General features: G+C 38.4%; 1 protein-coding gene across 3 annotated transcripts in view; it reads left to right on the top strand.

The window, feature by feature from the left end:
• The first annotated feature begins 3,864 nt into the window (after positions 1 to 3,864).
• LOC124615954 (heterogeneous nuclear ribonucleoprotein L) overlaps positions 3,865 to 16,814 on the top strand; it is a 187,014-nt gene continuing 174,064 nt past the window's right edge. For all 3 annotated transcript variants that reach the window (XM_047144156.1, XM_047144158.1, XM_047144155.1), the window contains exons 1-3: positions 3,865 to 3,971; positions 5,515 to 5,564; positions 14,091 to 14,160. In XM_047144156.1, the coding sequence (XP_047000112.1) occupies positions 3,903 to 3,971; positions 5,515 to 5,564; positions 14,091 to 14,160 (189 nt within the window). In that variant the 5' untranslated portion in view covers positions 3,865 to 3,902. The remainder of the gene's footprint in view (positions 3,972 to 5,514; positions 5,565 to 14,090; positions 14,161 to 16,814) is intronic.

Genomic DNA, 16,814 nt, shown 5'->3' with positions numbered 1-16,814 from the left:
CTTGAATGGAAGATTATGTAACAGTAAGATCCAAAGCAATAGTCACCATTTCTTATGCAAGACGCTAATGGGGTCAAGATTATGCCTTCACAGAACAATCCATTGATCTGCACCTTGTCTCTCTTACAATATGCAGATAGACCCACTATGACTCAAATGTTTAGAAATGATGTGAGGGCAAGGAAACGGAATGGATGGGTGACCCTGACAAATGAACCACAGCTGTGGATCTTGTATCATGAATGCAGAAGGGGGGATTGTTGCCTCCTATAACTAAACAGGAATTCAGAATCACCATAATTTATGAACAAAGTTAACTGAATGCAAACCCTAATGAAGTTATCTCTTGTACAGGAGAAGAGCACTACACTGAAGTTGGGTCTTTAGAAATGGTTACACTTATAATTTTGTGTTTGGATGGGTACATCATGAAAAGATGAAGATTACTCTGGTAAATAAACTAATGAAGTATATAACTGAATTGAAACACAGGGCAGCATCAGTCATGATGATTGTGTCGTTTCAGTAAGTGGGGGGACAAAGATGCTTGGAAACCCAAAAAAATCTTATGGTCAAGAGATCCAGTACAAAGGATGATAGATCAATGAACATAAAACACCATATCACGCCTATTCCCTCGTGATTACTAAAGACTTGTCTTATTTCTGCATGAACGTACACTTGTGAAGTTGAGCTGGGTGATGTGTTGGCCCTGCCACTGCTGATAAGACTGTCAAGTGCCACCTCTCACCTCCCAAGTTGCAAACGATTGCCTCTCTCCAAATCTGAGCTTGTGAACGTGTCAGATGCCTCTCAAAGAATCTGAATCTGAAAAGAATCAGACTTAGAGCTAGACTCCAGAATATGAATGAAACAGCATCAGGGTGTGAATCCAGAGTCAAATGACTCTAAAACTTGCGATCTCCAACTATTGCTCTCGTGATGTCTCCAAAATTACACATAAGCCAATCTGAAGTGTTGTTCCACATTGACCAATGGGAACCCTCATTTCAAAAACTGGTGCATTTATTATGCAGATTTACATGATGACTTTCACAAAGTTGTGAGTTCTGATGAGTGGTAAGACACAGTACCTACAGTTTACAAATGCTGACCAGTCAGAACTTGGCCTGGTTTTCTGTCCAGAACTCCATGTGAACTGCCTTTTAATGACAGCTCCAGAAATGAATCGGCATCTGCAGAGTTGGTCATCAGTAGCGGTGGTATGCACTTCTCACATTATGAACCAATCGTATCATGCTGGATTGTCTGGAGATGCTTGATGTTCACAGCATGACATCCTTTCACCCCCCATCTACTATGTGTGTAGTCACTGGCAGCCAGGAAGCATGCTATAGAAATCTGTCGCTGCCTTGAGGATGTTCTACAGGCTACAAGTGGGAACAAGCCGATCAGGTGCCCCCAGTTTTCGGAAACGTTATTCCACTCAAATAGCACTGGCCACCTGCCCTACTGAATGAGTGGGATGAAACAGAGTGTTGGCACAGACACACAGAAACCCAGGTGTCTGCCATTTTCCAGAGCCTTGTTCTGGTCTCGTGTAGTCCCAATAAAAGCGTTGGCCACAGATCAGCTATGCTGCCTGCTAACTACATATAGGATCACTACTGATGGTTACATTGTAAAACAGGAACTGATAACCTCAGCAATCATCATTTCTGCCCCATATAAATCAAGCACCACATTATGCATTCAACACCACAGCATCAAAAAAAATTTGCATATTGCTTTACACAATGAATATATGTGCTTAATAAGAATGAAATTCAGGAAGACTATACCTAGTTGCATTTTGCTAGAAACCCTTATAGATATGCTACCAGTCTGTGTGTTGTCACCTATGAGTGCTAGTGATCTAGAAGGAAGCAAGTACTTACTCAAAATCAGTTTCAGCATGGTGTTCAGTGATGAAGGTTCAATGATTAAGCAACAGAGATCTGATATGGAAAATGGTTAGCCTGGGGTATCTAATATTAATTTCGTTTCCTTTATTTTTGCGTTTGTAAGTTGCAATAAATTAAAGTGATAATTTATGTAACAAGAAGAGATTTGCAGGAGCAAACTTTCAGGTAGTAATCCATTTGATGGAAAATACATCTATTACCATGACGAATGTAAAATAATTCTGTACACATCGTTAAACAACGAAACTGTTGAACTATTGCTTTCTTCTTTATCTCAGATATTAAACTAACTTCAAATATACAAAAAACTTGAACATTTCTATGGATCATCTAGGAAGTAATGTTTTGTTAACAGTTTGCATAAAAATTTTCTTAAAGGAAGGAGGTTGTGAAATTAGTAATATCTAACTAGAACAGCTTATTTTTGTGTATTATTTTATTTAATTCAGTATATATTTAAAATATGTCACACAATAGCAAATATAATGAGCTAGAATAACTTTTTTCCCATTACAGAATAGTTGCCCAGTGCAGCAGCTGTTACTTTCATTGTGTGTAGTTTTAATTAGTTTTAATCTAATACAAAGTAAAAATCCTTCATATTAATTGTGATTTGTACATGCCTTCACAGTTAACTGCAGATACTCCGTATAAGCTTTGCCAAATACTGTATATTGGCTTGTTTGTCAAACAAACAACACACAGAATTAATATGTCTGACACAAAAGTGTTTTGAGTGCAAAGTAATTGGCACCAGAACAGAATGAGGACAAATGATTTAACTAATCTACTATACTACCCTAATTGCTTTTAGCACCACTATTTTTCAGTTGAGTAACGAAAAAATCCAAAGTAAAACCACTTAAATATTCCTGAAGTAGGGTTTCGTGATTTTCATAACGACAGTTTCCTTTCTTCAACGTTCTATCAATTCTATGATGTATTACACTTTTTTTCACGCCACTTAAGATCTACCTCCTATCTTCTCAAATTTTTCCTGTGGGTCACAGTTCTGAGGAATACTCCAGTCTCAACAACTCCATCACATTTAGCGTGACGGTCATCAAGTTCACACAAAGTGTTCCTAGTTTGAATCTCATTCATTTCCTGAAACCCAATTTAAACAGGCCATCAGCAATATTTTCGAGCTACTACAACTTTGTAAAGACAGAATCTCTCCTTGTTGCTAATTAAATAGATCGCTTTACTTCGGAAGCTCTTAATGTATTCCCAAAAAAATTGTCTTCGCTGATTGATCTGCAGTGAAAATTTACAGAAAAACTGAATACATTCGACAGAGCATTATCTTTCGATAGCAGTGTATCAGCTCCTGATAGAACCACGTAGCTGTCTTTTGAAAAATAATAGCTGTAAATGATGTTATATTTGGACAAAGCCTAGTCTTCCCTTCATACTGCATGCATCCATTTCTTCGGAAATTCTGAGTGTGAGAAAGGAAACATGTAAAGATTTTACTTGTATTTGGAGCAGTGTTTGCTTTTCTCAAACATAATTTTCATTTCAAATTGTTAAGGCATATGTAACTTACATGAGAAATTGAATGCTGTCTCCTGTCGTCTGTGGATTAATACTGTATCCATATACAACAAAACTCTTTGTCATTTTTGTTAAAAAGAATGCAGGAATTCGACAGACTCACTCTCAAGTCGCAGCCGAAGAAGTCCAAACAGCTGTGAATTCTCATTAATATAGCAGCATCACCAAAGACTGTCACGGTTTTCCAGCAAAAAGACGCATTCGAAATGTCTCTCCTATTTAATGTTAAGCTAACTGGTTATTCGCGTGACAATAGAGGCATCTCTCGGTGGCTTTCGTGGTCCTAGGTGTCGAAATGTGCTGGGGTTAGACACCTGTGAAGATGTGCTACCATAGACCTTGCTACCAGAGTGTGTGCTGCCATCTACGAATGCTAGTGATGTAGAAGGAAGCAAGAATTCGTTCGAAATCAGTTTCAACATGGCGTTCAATGGTGAAGGTCCGATGATTAAGCGTCAGCGAACTGATTTGGAAAGTGGTCAGCATAGGGTATGTAATATTAATTTAGTTTTCTTTATTGTTGTTATTGTAAGTTGCAATAAATTAAAGTGATTATTTACCTATCAAGAAGACATTCGTGCTAATATTGATTGTGCATTACATGACGCCATGTACTTCCGGCGCCATTAGTTGCAGGCGTGTTTTTGAGGGTTTTTGAAATAAAAGAGTAGAATTTTATGAGTCTCGTGCGGTTTTAGTAGCTTTTTGGCATGGGTATAATTTTTGCCTGTTTGCGAAATTGTATTGTTTGTCTTCTTGTGGTTCTGTGACACGTTAACTTGCTGAGATGCTGGGTTAAGTGGTCGGTTGCCGCCAGGGTGTTACCTCAAACTTGACTCCGTCGAAATGTTTATGAATTCGCAACATGTAGTTTGAAAGTTTTATTTTGTTTGCTGTTATCGTATTTAGAGTTTGCACTTAAGTTTGCGATGTTGCTTGCAAGAATAGGTCGAGCTCCTAGAGTGATGCAAACAATTAGTGGAAATTACAAAGCGTGTTTCAGGAAACTGGATCGCGTTTTGCATTTATCGTTATGCATTAGCAACCGGGTGAATAGTCAGGCGTCTAACTTTAATTTCATTCCCAAAAGGAATGTGGTGTTCCAGTTTCTTAATTCTTGATTGGAGAAATCGTTTGATCTCAAGAATTCATCAGGGAATGGAATGTGGTCTTCAGCCTGAAGACTGGTGTAGTGTGGCGCCTCGTGCAAATCTGTCTTGTGCAATCATCCTCATGTATAATGCACCCTACATCCACTCGAACATTTTTTGTAGTCATGCGTTGATCTCCATACAGATTTATAAGCTTACCCCACGCATTCTTCCGTTACAAAACACGATTCCTTGATAGTTTCAGGATGTGTTCCATCCAGTGTTCTTTTAGTAGAGTTGTGGCACATACTTTTCTCCCAGTGTACTTACAGTACCTCTTCATTAGTTACCTAATCTTCCCATTTTCGGAACTTTGCACCACATTTTAAAAGATGTTTTGTTCTTGTTTGAACTGAGTGGTGTCACCCACTTTTTATTTCTGTACACCATTACACTTTTGCAGATGTCCCATAAGTGTCCCTAGCATAGTTATGTCTGTAGTTGACAAATTTTCTTTTTCAGAAACTGTTTTTCCTTGCTGTGCCCTCCCTCCTTTTTCCCAGAAAAAATGGTTGTTTGAGTGAGATTGTCACATTCTTTGCGAGTTCATGTGGTATGTGCTAGGCACCCAGCAATGAATTGTTCATGCTTGCTATTAATGCTATTGGTGGACAGTATTCTAATTAATAAATTACTGTTTAATGCAGGTACTTTGCAGGTTAAGTTTACTCCTATGAAGGTATGTCTGTGCTTGATGTGGTCATTCAGTTTTTTCAACCGATTTATTCTGAAACCTCTGTTGCACTGATAAATACATGTAGACGATTGGAGGGAAGATTAAAATTGAGATGTAATGGCCTGAAAGTTGATGTATTCTCACAGTCTAGTTACTGAACAATTGTATTTAATATATATATATATATATTATTTTTTTTTTCCAGAATCATGGTGACCAATATGCTGCTTATGGAGATGAGCCCAGAAGAAAAAGGTAAGATGAATGTTATTAAGTTACCAAAATAAACACTCATCCAAAATTTGGTAAAGAATTTCGTACAAGATCTCGAGGATGAGGGCTCCACAATCGTGGCAAAACTTTTACAGAATTCCAGAAGTGGTTAAAAGGCGTGGACACACACCCGTGTTTACCAATGTTCCTTCTGTTCAGGCTAATACTGAAGGTTGATGTTCTTCCACACATTAACTTTATAGTTTGTGTGTATAGTTGATAATACTTAAGGTCACTGTCAGTGGATTGCTACTTGAGCACGTGAGGAAACCATTCTGTTTAATTCTTCCATTTATTAAAATGGACACAAATAAAATGATTGGTGTTGAACTTTGCGGTTTATTGCCGAGTTTTGGTGAAATCCTGCTAGGCTAGTAACATTAGTTGTTGATGTTACATTTCATCTTTTGTATTGAGAAAGCAATTGGTGGTTGCACGTATATCTCAAATGTGTATCCCATTTTTTACTCTTAGACCTAATTGCCTTGCGGGTGTTGTTAATTTCAGAGAAGTCAATCCTGAAAATCATTGGCTAGCTTGAAGACCCAACTCCAATCTGTAAAAATGGAACCCTTAAAAGATAACTTTCTATGTCTGAGTTTCAAGATACCTCCCCCCCACCCCTCCTCCTCCAGAAATAGGTACAGGTGTAAAGTTGAAACTTGTTAAATACTAATGCCTTATGTTCCCCTGGAGGTATAAAGGAAATTTGAGGCTAGACTCATCTGGTTTATTTTTGTTGTTGTATATTTAAAGTACAAGTTACGATTAACTTGTAGGGTGTGATTGCATGTGAAATGTATTTAAGAATAAGTTTTTAAAGTGAAACAGCAGCATTGAAACTTCATGACTTTTTGTAAATATGATGTCCACCAAAATATTGGCTGACATGGCTTCAACTTTTAGACAGTTTAAATTTGTGTTTGGGACTATGGTTTAAAACCAGTTTGAGGCTAAATTTGTCACGAGTGATCATTGCTTACTTTGTGTGTCTTGTTCAGAATATGCTAACTTTTGAAAAGTACAGTAGTGTCATTGTGTTCCAGCATTTATCAACTCGGGTTGCAGTGGTAATTTTTTGATTGAATTGTTGGTACAATGGTCGCTGAATAGTGTCAATTTGCATAAATGTTAATCCACTACCACTGTGCTATGAAGAGTGCCCAAGGGGTGCCTCAAGGGCCATCCATGCACCTGAGAAGCAGCACATTCTCCATAGACTGTGCAATCGGCCCATATTCAATAAGATACAATGACACATAATATTTGTCAGTTTTATCCTTTCCTAGCCGGTAATTGATCGGATTAAACTTGGGATCCTGCAGAATCAATGAAACCCACCTCGTAATCTGGCAAAGCTTGGTGATGTGAGGAATCTTCAGCATAGGATTCATTGTTGTCCAGATTCAAGTATGCAATGATTAACTGTATGTTATCCACAATTCTGAATTTGCAGAATTGTGCATAAACATGACCAGATTTTGTCAAAGTGCCCTTCTGTACACAAGATTTTAATGTCCGATTTTTAAGAATGTAGTGTGGTTGGGAAGGAGAAATGGTTGGTGTCGGATATCTTGCACAACCTTAGTTGTTTTTGTCCAGATAGCATCATAAGAAGTAGACTACCTAATGTGAGATTTTTGATGGGATGGTTTGTGGCCTGATTGTGATATTAGATTCCCCCCCCCCCCCCCCCCCCTCTGTACTGTATTGGAATTATATGATAATTGGAAATTTCTCAACAAAAGGTGGAAGATTTGTTAAACAAGAAGACTGGTTTCACAGGGGTAGCCATTTAATTAGTACTGAAAATGTAACAACGAAAGAAAAATAGCCACTAGGAAAGGAAATCATTGACCGTTTAGACCCTTGAGACATGGTTGAATCATTGACTGGTAGCTCATCTGGCAGCATGAAAATGCAGCCTATGATTGTTGTACTATAGTTTTATCACAAGTGCAAAAATAAGATTTGCATGCAGCAGACCTAGAGATTATAATGTGGGTACATACAGTGATGGACCTAAGCACCAGTTAGTAAATTTGACATGCTTTATAGGTATATTGCGAGGTTGTCTCGATATTGTCAGTACCATTCAAAAAAGCGAGATAATTTCCAATTTAGGCAAGAAAGAAGGAAGAACTTGTGCAGTGGTTAGAGGAGAGAATTGTTGCTATTTCAAGCTTTGCCGATTTTACTTTAGGAATAAATTGATATTACTGTGAAGGGTATCATAACTGTAGGCCTAGGTCACAGTGAAAAATTGCAAGAAAACAACTTGAGGAAGAAACCCACTGGAGTATATTTTGTATGTAGCATTGTCACCTCTTCAAAAGTTTCTTCAGATAATGAATATTCAGACATACTTCAAAGACAAGCAACAAAAAATTACTTACTGTTACCTTTATCATTCCTCCTTTCTGTAAGTTTTAAATGCTGTCTCCTTTTCCATTCCCTTTCTTCGTCCCCTTTCCTGCCTCCTCCCATCTTACCAGTTCACAGCAGAACTGCTGCCAAGCATTCAAAATCTTTGCTGCTATTTCTCACAAGGCGAGGTCCCCAGTGGTGGGATCAACTTCTTGAAACCATCTGTACACTAGTATGTAAAGGTACAAAGTATCACATCTTGAAGCCACCCACCCTGGGGACCCTCATTTACGAGTAACAAACAAAAAAAAAATTGAAAATTTATGATATCCTCTATAGCTTTCAAAATAGTAATGTTAATCGGACTTGCTATTTCACAATGGTTGTCGTACAGTCTTCACAAGCAAAAAGTTGTAGGTTTGAATCTTGCCAGGAGCTTTGAAATTTTTTACATCTGTATCAAAATGATCGGTCGTAAAATTTATTCAGCTAACTGGTTTAAATGTAATTGTATTATTTCTGTTGCTTTATCACCTCTTTTTCATCAGCTTGTTATTCTCATTCCTTCTTATAATTCTTTTTCCACTTGGAAATTCATTCCTTCTTATAATTCTTTTTCCACTTGGAATCTTTGTGCTTTTGAATTTCATTATTTTTATTTATCTACCATAATATTTAAACATCTGAGAGTACTGGTTCATTGATTAAAAACAGAATTTGCAATGGTGTCAAATGTTTTTCATTGCAAATTGTACAGTTTTATTTGTATGGAAATCATCATATAAACATTTAAAATACAAATTCTTAATCCACTCGGTGAAAAATACCACAGATGAAGATTGAAACGGAGGAACGGATTGTAAGTAAGTGAGGAATAAAATTACTGAATGCAGGTACAGACAAAAACACTAAAGGGGATGAAATTAAATTGAAATCAATAACTGTAATTAAGGTCACATGCATAAAGGTTCAAAGTGGAAAAAGAATGAAAGGAAGAAAAAATTAGTTTTCCAAACAGTTAATTCACTGATTAAAATGATGTAACAAAGGAATATAAATAAAACTTACATTTAACCGTTAAATGAATAAAAGTAACATTGTCAGTTTGACAGAGATAAAAAAATGGAAAGTTTGAAAGCACTGTCAGTTTGACAGAGATGGAAAAAATGGAATGTTTGAAAGCATCTGATGAGAATTGAGTTTGCTTCCTTTCATGTGTGAAGACCAAACAACCACCTTTATGCTGCACTGCATGTTATTTTCAAAGCTGTAGAGTATCGCCACGAAATTCTGAAAATTTACCTGCATCACCACGTAAATGGTTTCTAAGGCCGTGTCCTACGTGAGTGACAGAAGTGACCAGCAGCGAGTGACTTCTGGGTACACAACTCTCCAGGGACAAGAAGCAGCATCGGGTGACAACCTTGGGTGTCCTGTGTGTGGGCGACCATGTCGTGCTACAAGATGGCTGCTTGGAGCCAACCAGCTCTTCCTACAGACGGCGTCCTTAACTTCTAGAATACTGTAGCTGGAAAGTAAGGCTACAGAATTAGGTTTACTTAAGAAAATAAAGTTAAAAGGAATGCTGTTCATGAAATTTGCAAAAGGAGGAATCTCCGTGGAGAATTTCATAAGTATCGTCAACTAGAACATACACGTGAATTTGCAGAGGGGCATTAGATTATCTCATCAATAAATTTAAATGCGAATGTTTTTTTACATGATCCAGAACTTTTAACAGCCAACAAGTGCGGGGGAATGACTGTTACATGACTAACAATGCAAAATACAAACATAAGCCCACAGATTGATGATATTTACGAAAAGATAGCTGTGGTGTAAGGGTAGCATACTTGACTCAACATATCCTGTTTGATCTTCACACCTATCTCAGTATATCACACACATTTTATTCCCAATAAATTAAAATGAACCATGAAATTTTACCGATATTTGATGTTGCAAACGTAATTCATCAGCAGTCGGTGTTAAGACCAACTGTTTCAATTACTGTAATAGTCTGTAAAAGTAAAGCTTCCAAAATTTTTTAAACGAAAGTCAAACGTTTTGTGTAATGATTTGTTCAAAACTGTGAAATAAAAAATATTAGGGAAATGTTTGGAGCACCTCATTTTCTATTCACGTGTTAAAGCATCACTCAAAGGCACATAGAATGTTTCTCTGATCTACTTATTTCTTACACAAACCATTTCATAAAATATTTGACTGATTTCTTCCATTTTTTGAATTTCATGTTTTATTCATAAAACATGATCTTACTGACTTCTTGTTTGCCTTCCTAACTTATTTGATTAAAATGAAGACTTTTTGACATCTAAATACTGCACCAAAGTCTCTTTTTATGTGCAAAATAGCTAGGTCTTGAACAGATGAAATTTTTGACATGTCATTTACAGCACCTTTTTGTGAGCTATTTAAATTTTTCCTGAGCTTATTAAGTTTTCCTTCGTTACCCTGATTAGTTTCAAGCAGTTAACTATTTTCATGCCAAACTGTTTCTCTCCCTTTGTTTGGCTATGAAAATTTGGACAAAACCTCATAGTGTAATTTATAGCAGTCTTGTTTTTGCTCTGCTCACGCGTTTACAAAAACATATCGAATGTTAATCATATGATAAAATAGTCCTTTCTGTGTGCTGTCATTTCCAAAATTTGTCGTTTCAATATCTTGAACCTTTTGTGAGATACGATTTTTACCACCACTTGATTCCCAAAGTGCTGGAAAGGTTAGAAGCTGTCATTCGGTTCTGTCGCTTACGTAGGACACGGCCTAGGAGTCAGTTGTACTGCTGTATCTCTCTCCTTGCAGTATGAACTGTGGGAAGCAGAGTGCCTGTATTTACATTGTACAGAGGTTAATATACGAACATGCACACTCATAATGTAATCAAAATGAAATAGTTCAATTGTATTTTGCTAGAATATACCTTGTAATTATTGTTGTAGTACCGATCTATGTTCAACATAAATTGTTACAGAAATCTCAACAAGAAACAACTTACCGTATTTACTCGAATCTAAGCCGCACCTGAAAAATGTGACTTGAAATCAAGGGAAAAAAAATTTTCCCGAATCTAAGCCGCACCCAAAATTTGACTCGAAATTCAAGGGGAGAGAAGTTTTAGGTCGCACCTCCAAATCGAAACAAAGTTGCCCATTATAATATGAGACACAATTTAGGTCGAATTAATGATGATACAGCTACAGTAGTATGAGTCGTAAGCTTAGCAGTTAAGCTTTACCAGGTAGCCATTGCTATGCGTTAGGCGCTCCGTCTGTATTTATACGGGTACCTTTCCTTTTTCACGTGCTTCGTCTGGTTTGAATTGATTGCTTATTTTTCTTTGATCTGATAAGTCCCGTTCTCTTTGTTATAGGTGTTTACATCATTCTAAGCTGAAAATGCATTGTTTGTCGCTTTCTGATAATGAGTGTTTACGGCCGGTCGCTGCATGGCTTGCTTTTGTGCACGGTACCGCCGCTTAAAATTAAAAAAAAAATCGTCTCAGTAGCGAAACAATGGCAAGAGACTATTTGTTGTTACTTACACTGCTGCTTTCTTTGATAATGATCAACAAGAACCAAATAATAGACTGCGTATGATAGATGTTCTGAACGAGAGTTTAGCGAAAAATTTTCTGCGTTTGAAAATCTTTGCAGACGGCTCTTTAGTACATCACATTCTGCACATAAACTAGTCATCTTGGATTTAAAAATCTAATAAATTGCCGTGCTTCATTTCTGATTGTATCACTATTAGGCATAAGAATAATACGAATATAAACATGACATGATATGTGTATTCTTCCGCGTTTGCTGTTGTCTCACTCTATTTTCGTAGTTTATAGGGCAGACAGGATTTAAATGAGATAGCTGCAAACACGAAAGAAGACATGACAAAATGATTATAGGCCTATTCGTATTATTCTTATGGTGAAGAGAATACTGCATGTGATTCACAATTCATAAAAGTTCTTATTAGCAACCATCTCATCTCACAGGTAGGAAAAAACTTGGAACGTAGAGTTTCACATATTTGACAAACATCCCAAACAGTCTTGCCAGTCAGATTTTCGTAGTACATTGAAATGCTGCTATATTCGTAGATGAACATTACGAAATTTGTATTTACTTTGTTGGATAACATATGAAAATGCAGTGGTCGAAACCCGGGGCGGAGAAAAAAAGCTCGTCTTTCACTTTTTTAAAATTTATTTACTGATGCAGTGGTTTTGGCGCCAGTGTTTTGTGCCTGCAAAGCATGCCTATGTAGCGCTACATATATTTGACGGCAGAAGTTAGTTGTGGCGGCACCACCTACCAACATTTTTCAGTACTTTGCACTCGATTCTAAGCCACAGGCGGTTTTTTGGATTAGAAAAACCGGAAAAAAGTGCGGCTTCGATTCGAGTAAATACGGTACCCTCAGAATTTGCCTCAGTATTAATACAGCCACTTCATAAGTAAAACAAATCCTAACAATTAGTGGGGAATCTCCCTCTTGTAACATACTAGATCTTGTCTGGGGCACTGAAGGAATGCTCTGCCCGTAACTTAGAGAAAATATAGTGCAATTTAGGAAGGAAAGGGCTTCTGCAGAGCAAATACAGAATCTAAAGAAAAAGGTGTAAATGAAAATTTAGACTCAATTGAAATGCACTAGCAAACATTCTAAAGGAATTATGACTTGATAATAAAACGGAATTAATTAAATGTACTTAAACACTATGTGGGTAGTGTTTGCAGACTGGCTTTTGCAGATGGCATAGAGTTTATTACTAACACAGTGGGTTGTGCCAAAGTAAAAATTGCCAAACTGAAAATAGTGCTTGAAAAAGCACAGTTAAAGACAAACATCAATAATGCCCCTCAAAATCTTAAAATTCATCACACAGTATCTAAATGAAACTGTTAAATATCTAGCAGAATGGGTAATGAAAAAGAAAAGGTAATAGAGAATAGTGCATAAAATTGAAAGTGCACACTTTAATGACAAAAAGCGCAAAGTAAGTCTTTGTTCTGGAACAAAAAAACTCAGTCCTGAGGCCTTCAGCAGAAACAGTTTCTGACAAGATTTGGGGTTCTGAAAACTTGGCAGGACATATGAAAAACGCTGGAATTCGAATGGAGATCGAAGATAACAGGATAATTTTTAGAGAAGCAACACAAAAGGCAAAGGGTCAGGAAAGAGACATCAGCAAATAGAAGTGGACCAGGGAGAAGACACTCCCAAAAGATGTAGTGTCCACACAAATTTACTTGGTGCAGCCACTCCCCATCAGCCAATGCACAACTTGTAAACTTCATTTATATGGTCAGTCAGTCCGGGGAATAAGAAAATTAAACTTAAAGGAACAATGCCAAAATTTATTTATCATGCCCTCGAAAATGTTATCTCGCAACTCAATTGAGGAAACTTTAAATACGGAACGGCTCAAGAATGGCGCTATGGCAGCTTTTTCAATACCACATTACCAAAAGGTTTGTAGGTCATGACCACTTCTGGCTGTAAGATTTTTACTGGAATAATAGACTGATTTTCATGAATGTACTTTTCAAGTGGTTACCTTGTAATGCCTTTTGGACAGTATTGTTGAGATTGTTGCTTATGGCTAAGTAACAGAATTCAGCTACATACTTCAGGGTGCAGACCTAATGCTTCGGATGTCTGATGAATGGAGTTTCTGAAGGCACACAAGTTGGGATAGGGGAAACGGGAGTGTGCAGGAAGGAGTGGTAAATTCTATGCATGCTCCTCCAGCTGTTTCCTGCTCCAAAGTGTAGTAGTTAAACTGATCCTGCTCATTTTAGATTTGCTTTGGAACAGCTGGATTCTTTTGATTTTAAATGCTGTATGGAGCTCTGTGGTATTTTGTGGCCAAATAATTTCTTGGAAGAAATTTTGATTTCCTCCATTTTGAAATGGTGTCTGTGGAATACAAAGGGCGTATGGTCATAGAGGTACTGGTAATAGTTCTGCCAAAATAAACTGTGTGGTAGAATCTATTGTCTTTTGAAGCTGTAATTTTTATAACTACTTATTTTGTGTGTTTGCTGTCTTAAACATGTGCACACTTCAAACTTGTCTTTGGAATACTCAAAAAAATCTTATTTCTTTCAGAACGGAGAATGAAAAGCCAAATCATGTGCTCTTATTCACGGTATTGAACCCCGTGTACCCCATCACAGTGGTGAGTATACTTCAAAAAGTTGCATGTGTTTCACTGTATGGGTGTTCAGAATGTTGATGAATATGTGTACTTAGCATATTATAATTGTGATTGCTGCCTAAGTTGAAAGTTACTAACAAGTAGGTAGCATTGATTGCAAATGGACTTCATTATGGAGGCATACTTTCTCACTGTGGGTATTGATTTTACTTGACGTGCAGTTTTCTCACTGAATGAGACATGGCTAGTTAAAGGAAGAGAGAGAGAGAGGAAAAAAAAAATGCTCAGTGAAGAGTGACAATATGTCTTGCAAATGAACTGATCTTGATGCACCTAGTAAGGGAACAGGAAAGGGCCACATTGAAAGTTTTGAGACAGGGAATTGAAGTATTGGACTTCAGATAAGCTTCAGCTGCCAAGCCACTGCAGTATTAAAGTATTAGCAGTGTGTAATATTTGTAAGTGATGGATGATTTTTATTCATATGATAATGATGTGACGATTCATTGAGCAGAAATAAGTGTTTCTGTTTAACATCATTTATTTTTGTTTAACATTTATTTACATGTTGTCATACATTTACATCCTGTCAAACTGTTAATCACTGCTTTCAGAGATTAAATTTGGAAACACTTTGCTACCACATTGCTTTTTCATATAGTAATTATTTGTCGACATGATTACTTTTCATTGAAAAGCAACAGCTGCTGCTGAGAGCAATTATTTTATATTTGTTGAAAAAGGTGAAGGTATCTCATGGGGACTACCAGCAGATTCACTGTATGTTTGGGTGCATCTACAGAATCTAAGATTGTACACAATATTTCATGCTGATGATGGGACTGTTCTTACTTGCTCTCACCTATTTGATCAATATAGTAGTCAAGAGTAAGGCTTCACTCTCAACTGTTTCTTGAAAGTTTGACATGCATGTAGACAGTGTTGGGTGGTCGCTAACAGGCAGGAGGTCCCTAGGAAAGTGACTAAGTACGTAGTTTCATGATCGCAAGGTCTCTGTATCGAATCTATAATCCGTTCATCATGAGAATAAATCTGATGTAAACAAACACGAAAGCAATGATTGGTCAAATGCCATAGCACACACAAACTGGTGGTGTTAGACTGTTGGAAGCAGGTCCTACTTATGTATTAGATATCTTATTACTAAGTTGCATTAAATGAATCTTAAATATTTTCAAATGTATTAACAGCCATCAACATTTTTCTTAATCACACTTTAGCTAAGTAGTTTGTATTTCAAAAATCGTATACTGTCGCAGCCTCTGCAGCATTGTGCTCAGATTGTCACACTGTTAATGCACAGTATGAAATTGGCAGAGGCTGCTTTCAGTTCTGTAGTGAAACACACTCATAGAACATGGTTAAAAAGTGCTGAAAAATAGGCTGTTTTGATGTCTTTCATCACCTAATGGAGATAATTGGCTTTGAATTTTTCCAGTGTTTTATACAATACAGTTGGAGCGCGCGCACACACACACACACACACACACACACACACACACACACACACACACACACACACACATTGAACCCCCCCTGCGGGTTCGGGGGCAAGAATAGGCCCGCGGTATTCCTGCCTGTCGTAAGAGGCGACTAAAAGGAGTCTCCAATGTTTTGGCCTTAATGTGATGGTCCCCCTTGGGGTTTGACCTCCATTTTTCAAAATTCTACAGAAGTACGAGCCTTTTGGGGAAGGACACCTTACATGGTGTACCACTGGTCCTCAGTGCACTAAGACCTTGGCACTCAGCATTGCACCGGCGTTGTCACCATACCCATTACTCCTCAAATTGGGCCTAAACACCTGATGGGTTGTCAAAGTTACGCCCATAGTGCATCTCCATCTGCACCAGCGATCATGATGGACTTTCCATGGCACCAGAAATCCAGCACGGTAGCCAGCCCGTTGTGGTGGGGTCGTCATGTACCCTCTAGGTTGTAGCCCCCTGACAACACAGGGATCGTACTGCCGATACCTGAGCTGCACCCTCCCCACGTTGGCCAAGGAGTAGATGCCCGTCTCCTTGGGGCATCAGGACTCCCGGCAATGGTCATCCTGCCAGGTGGCCCTTGCTGCGGCTGGGTGGCGCCCGTGGGGAGAGCCCCTGGTCGGAGTGGGTGGTATCGGGGCAGACGTTTTGCACATGAAACGTCAACACGTATCAGGTCGCTCTGCGGTCGAGTCTTCCAAAAGAAAAGGTACCGTTTCTAGTTCTGGTTCTCCTGCCCTTTCCCCCTTGGCCACTCCATGGGAGGAGGGACAGGCCCGCCGGCTTGGGGCGAAGTACTTCCCCCGCTATTTGGTCTGTTCTCGAACAGATGGGGGGACGTTCGCCACCTCCAAGCCCATGTTCTTTGTTCAACACATTGAGGACGTCTTCGGGGAAATCGAGGCTCTCAGCAAGATGCGATCAGGGTCCGTTCTTATCAAGACCACCTCTGCCACACAATCGGCGGCACTCCAGGCGTGCGACCGCCTAGGGGACATCCCAGTCTCCATTGTCCCACATCTGGCACTAAATAGGACGCAGGGGGTCATTTTTCATCGTGACCTCCTGCTACAATCTGATGAGGAGCTCAGGGCCAACCTGGAGCGCCGCGGCGTGCATTTCGTCCGGCGAGTCCAGCGCGGCCCCAAAGACCGTCGCATCGAC

Source organism: Schistocerca americana, chromosome 5, assembly GCF_021461395.2.
Source record: "Schistocerca americana isolate TAMUIC-IGC-003095 chromosome 5, iqSchAmer2.1, whole genome shotgun sequence".
NCBI lineage: Eukaryota > Metazoa > Arthropoda > Insecta > Orthoptera > Acrididae > Schistocerca > Schistocerca americana.
Note: the sequence above shows the minus strand (reverse complement) of the source record. Positions and strands in the feature narration are given on the sequence as shown.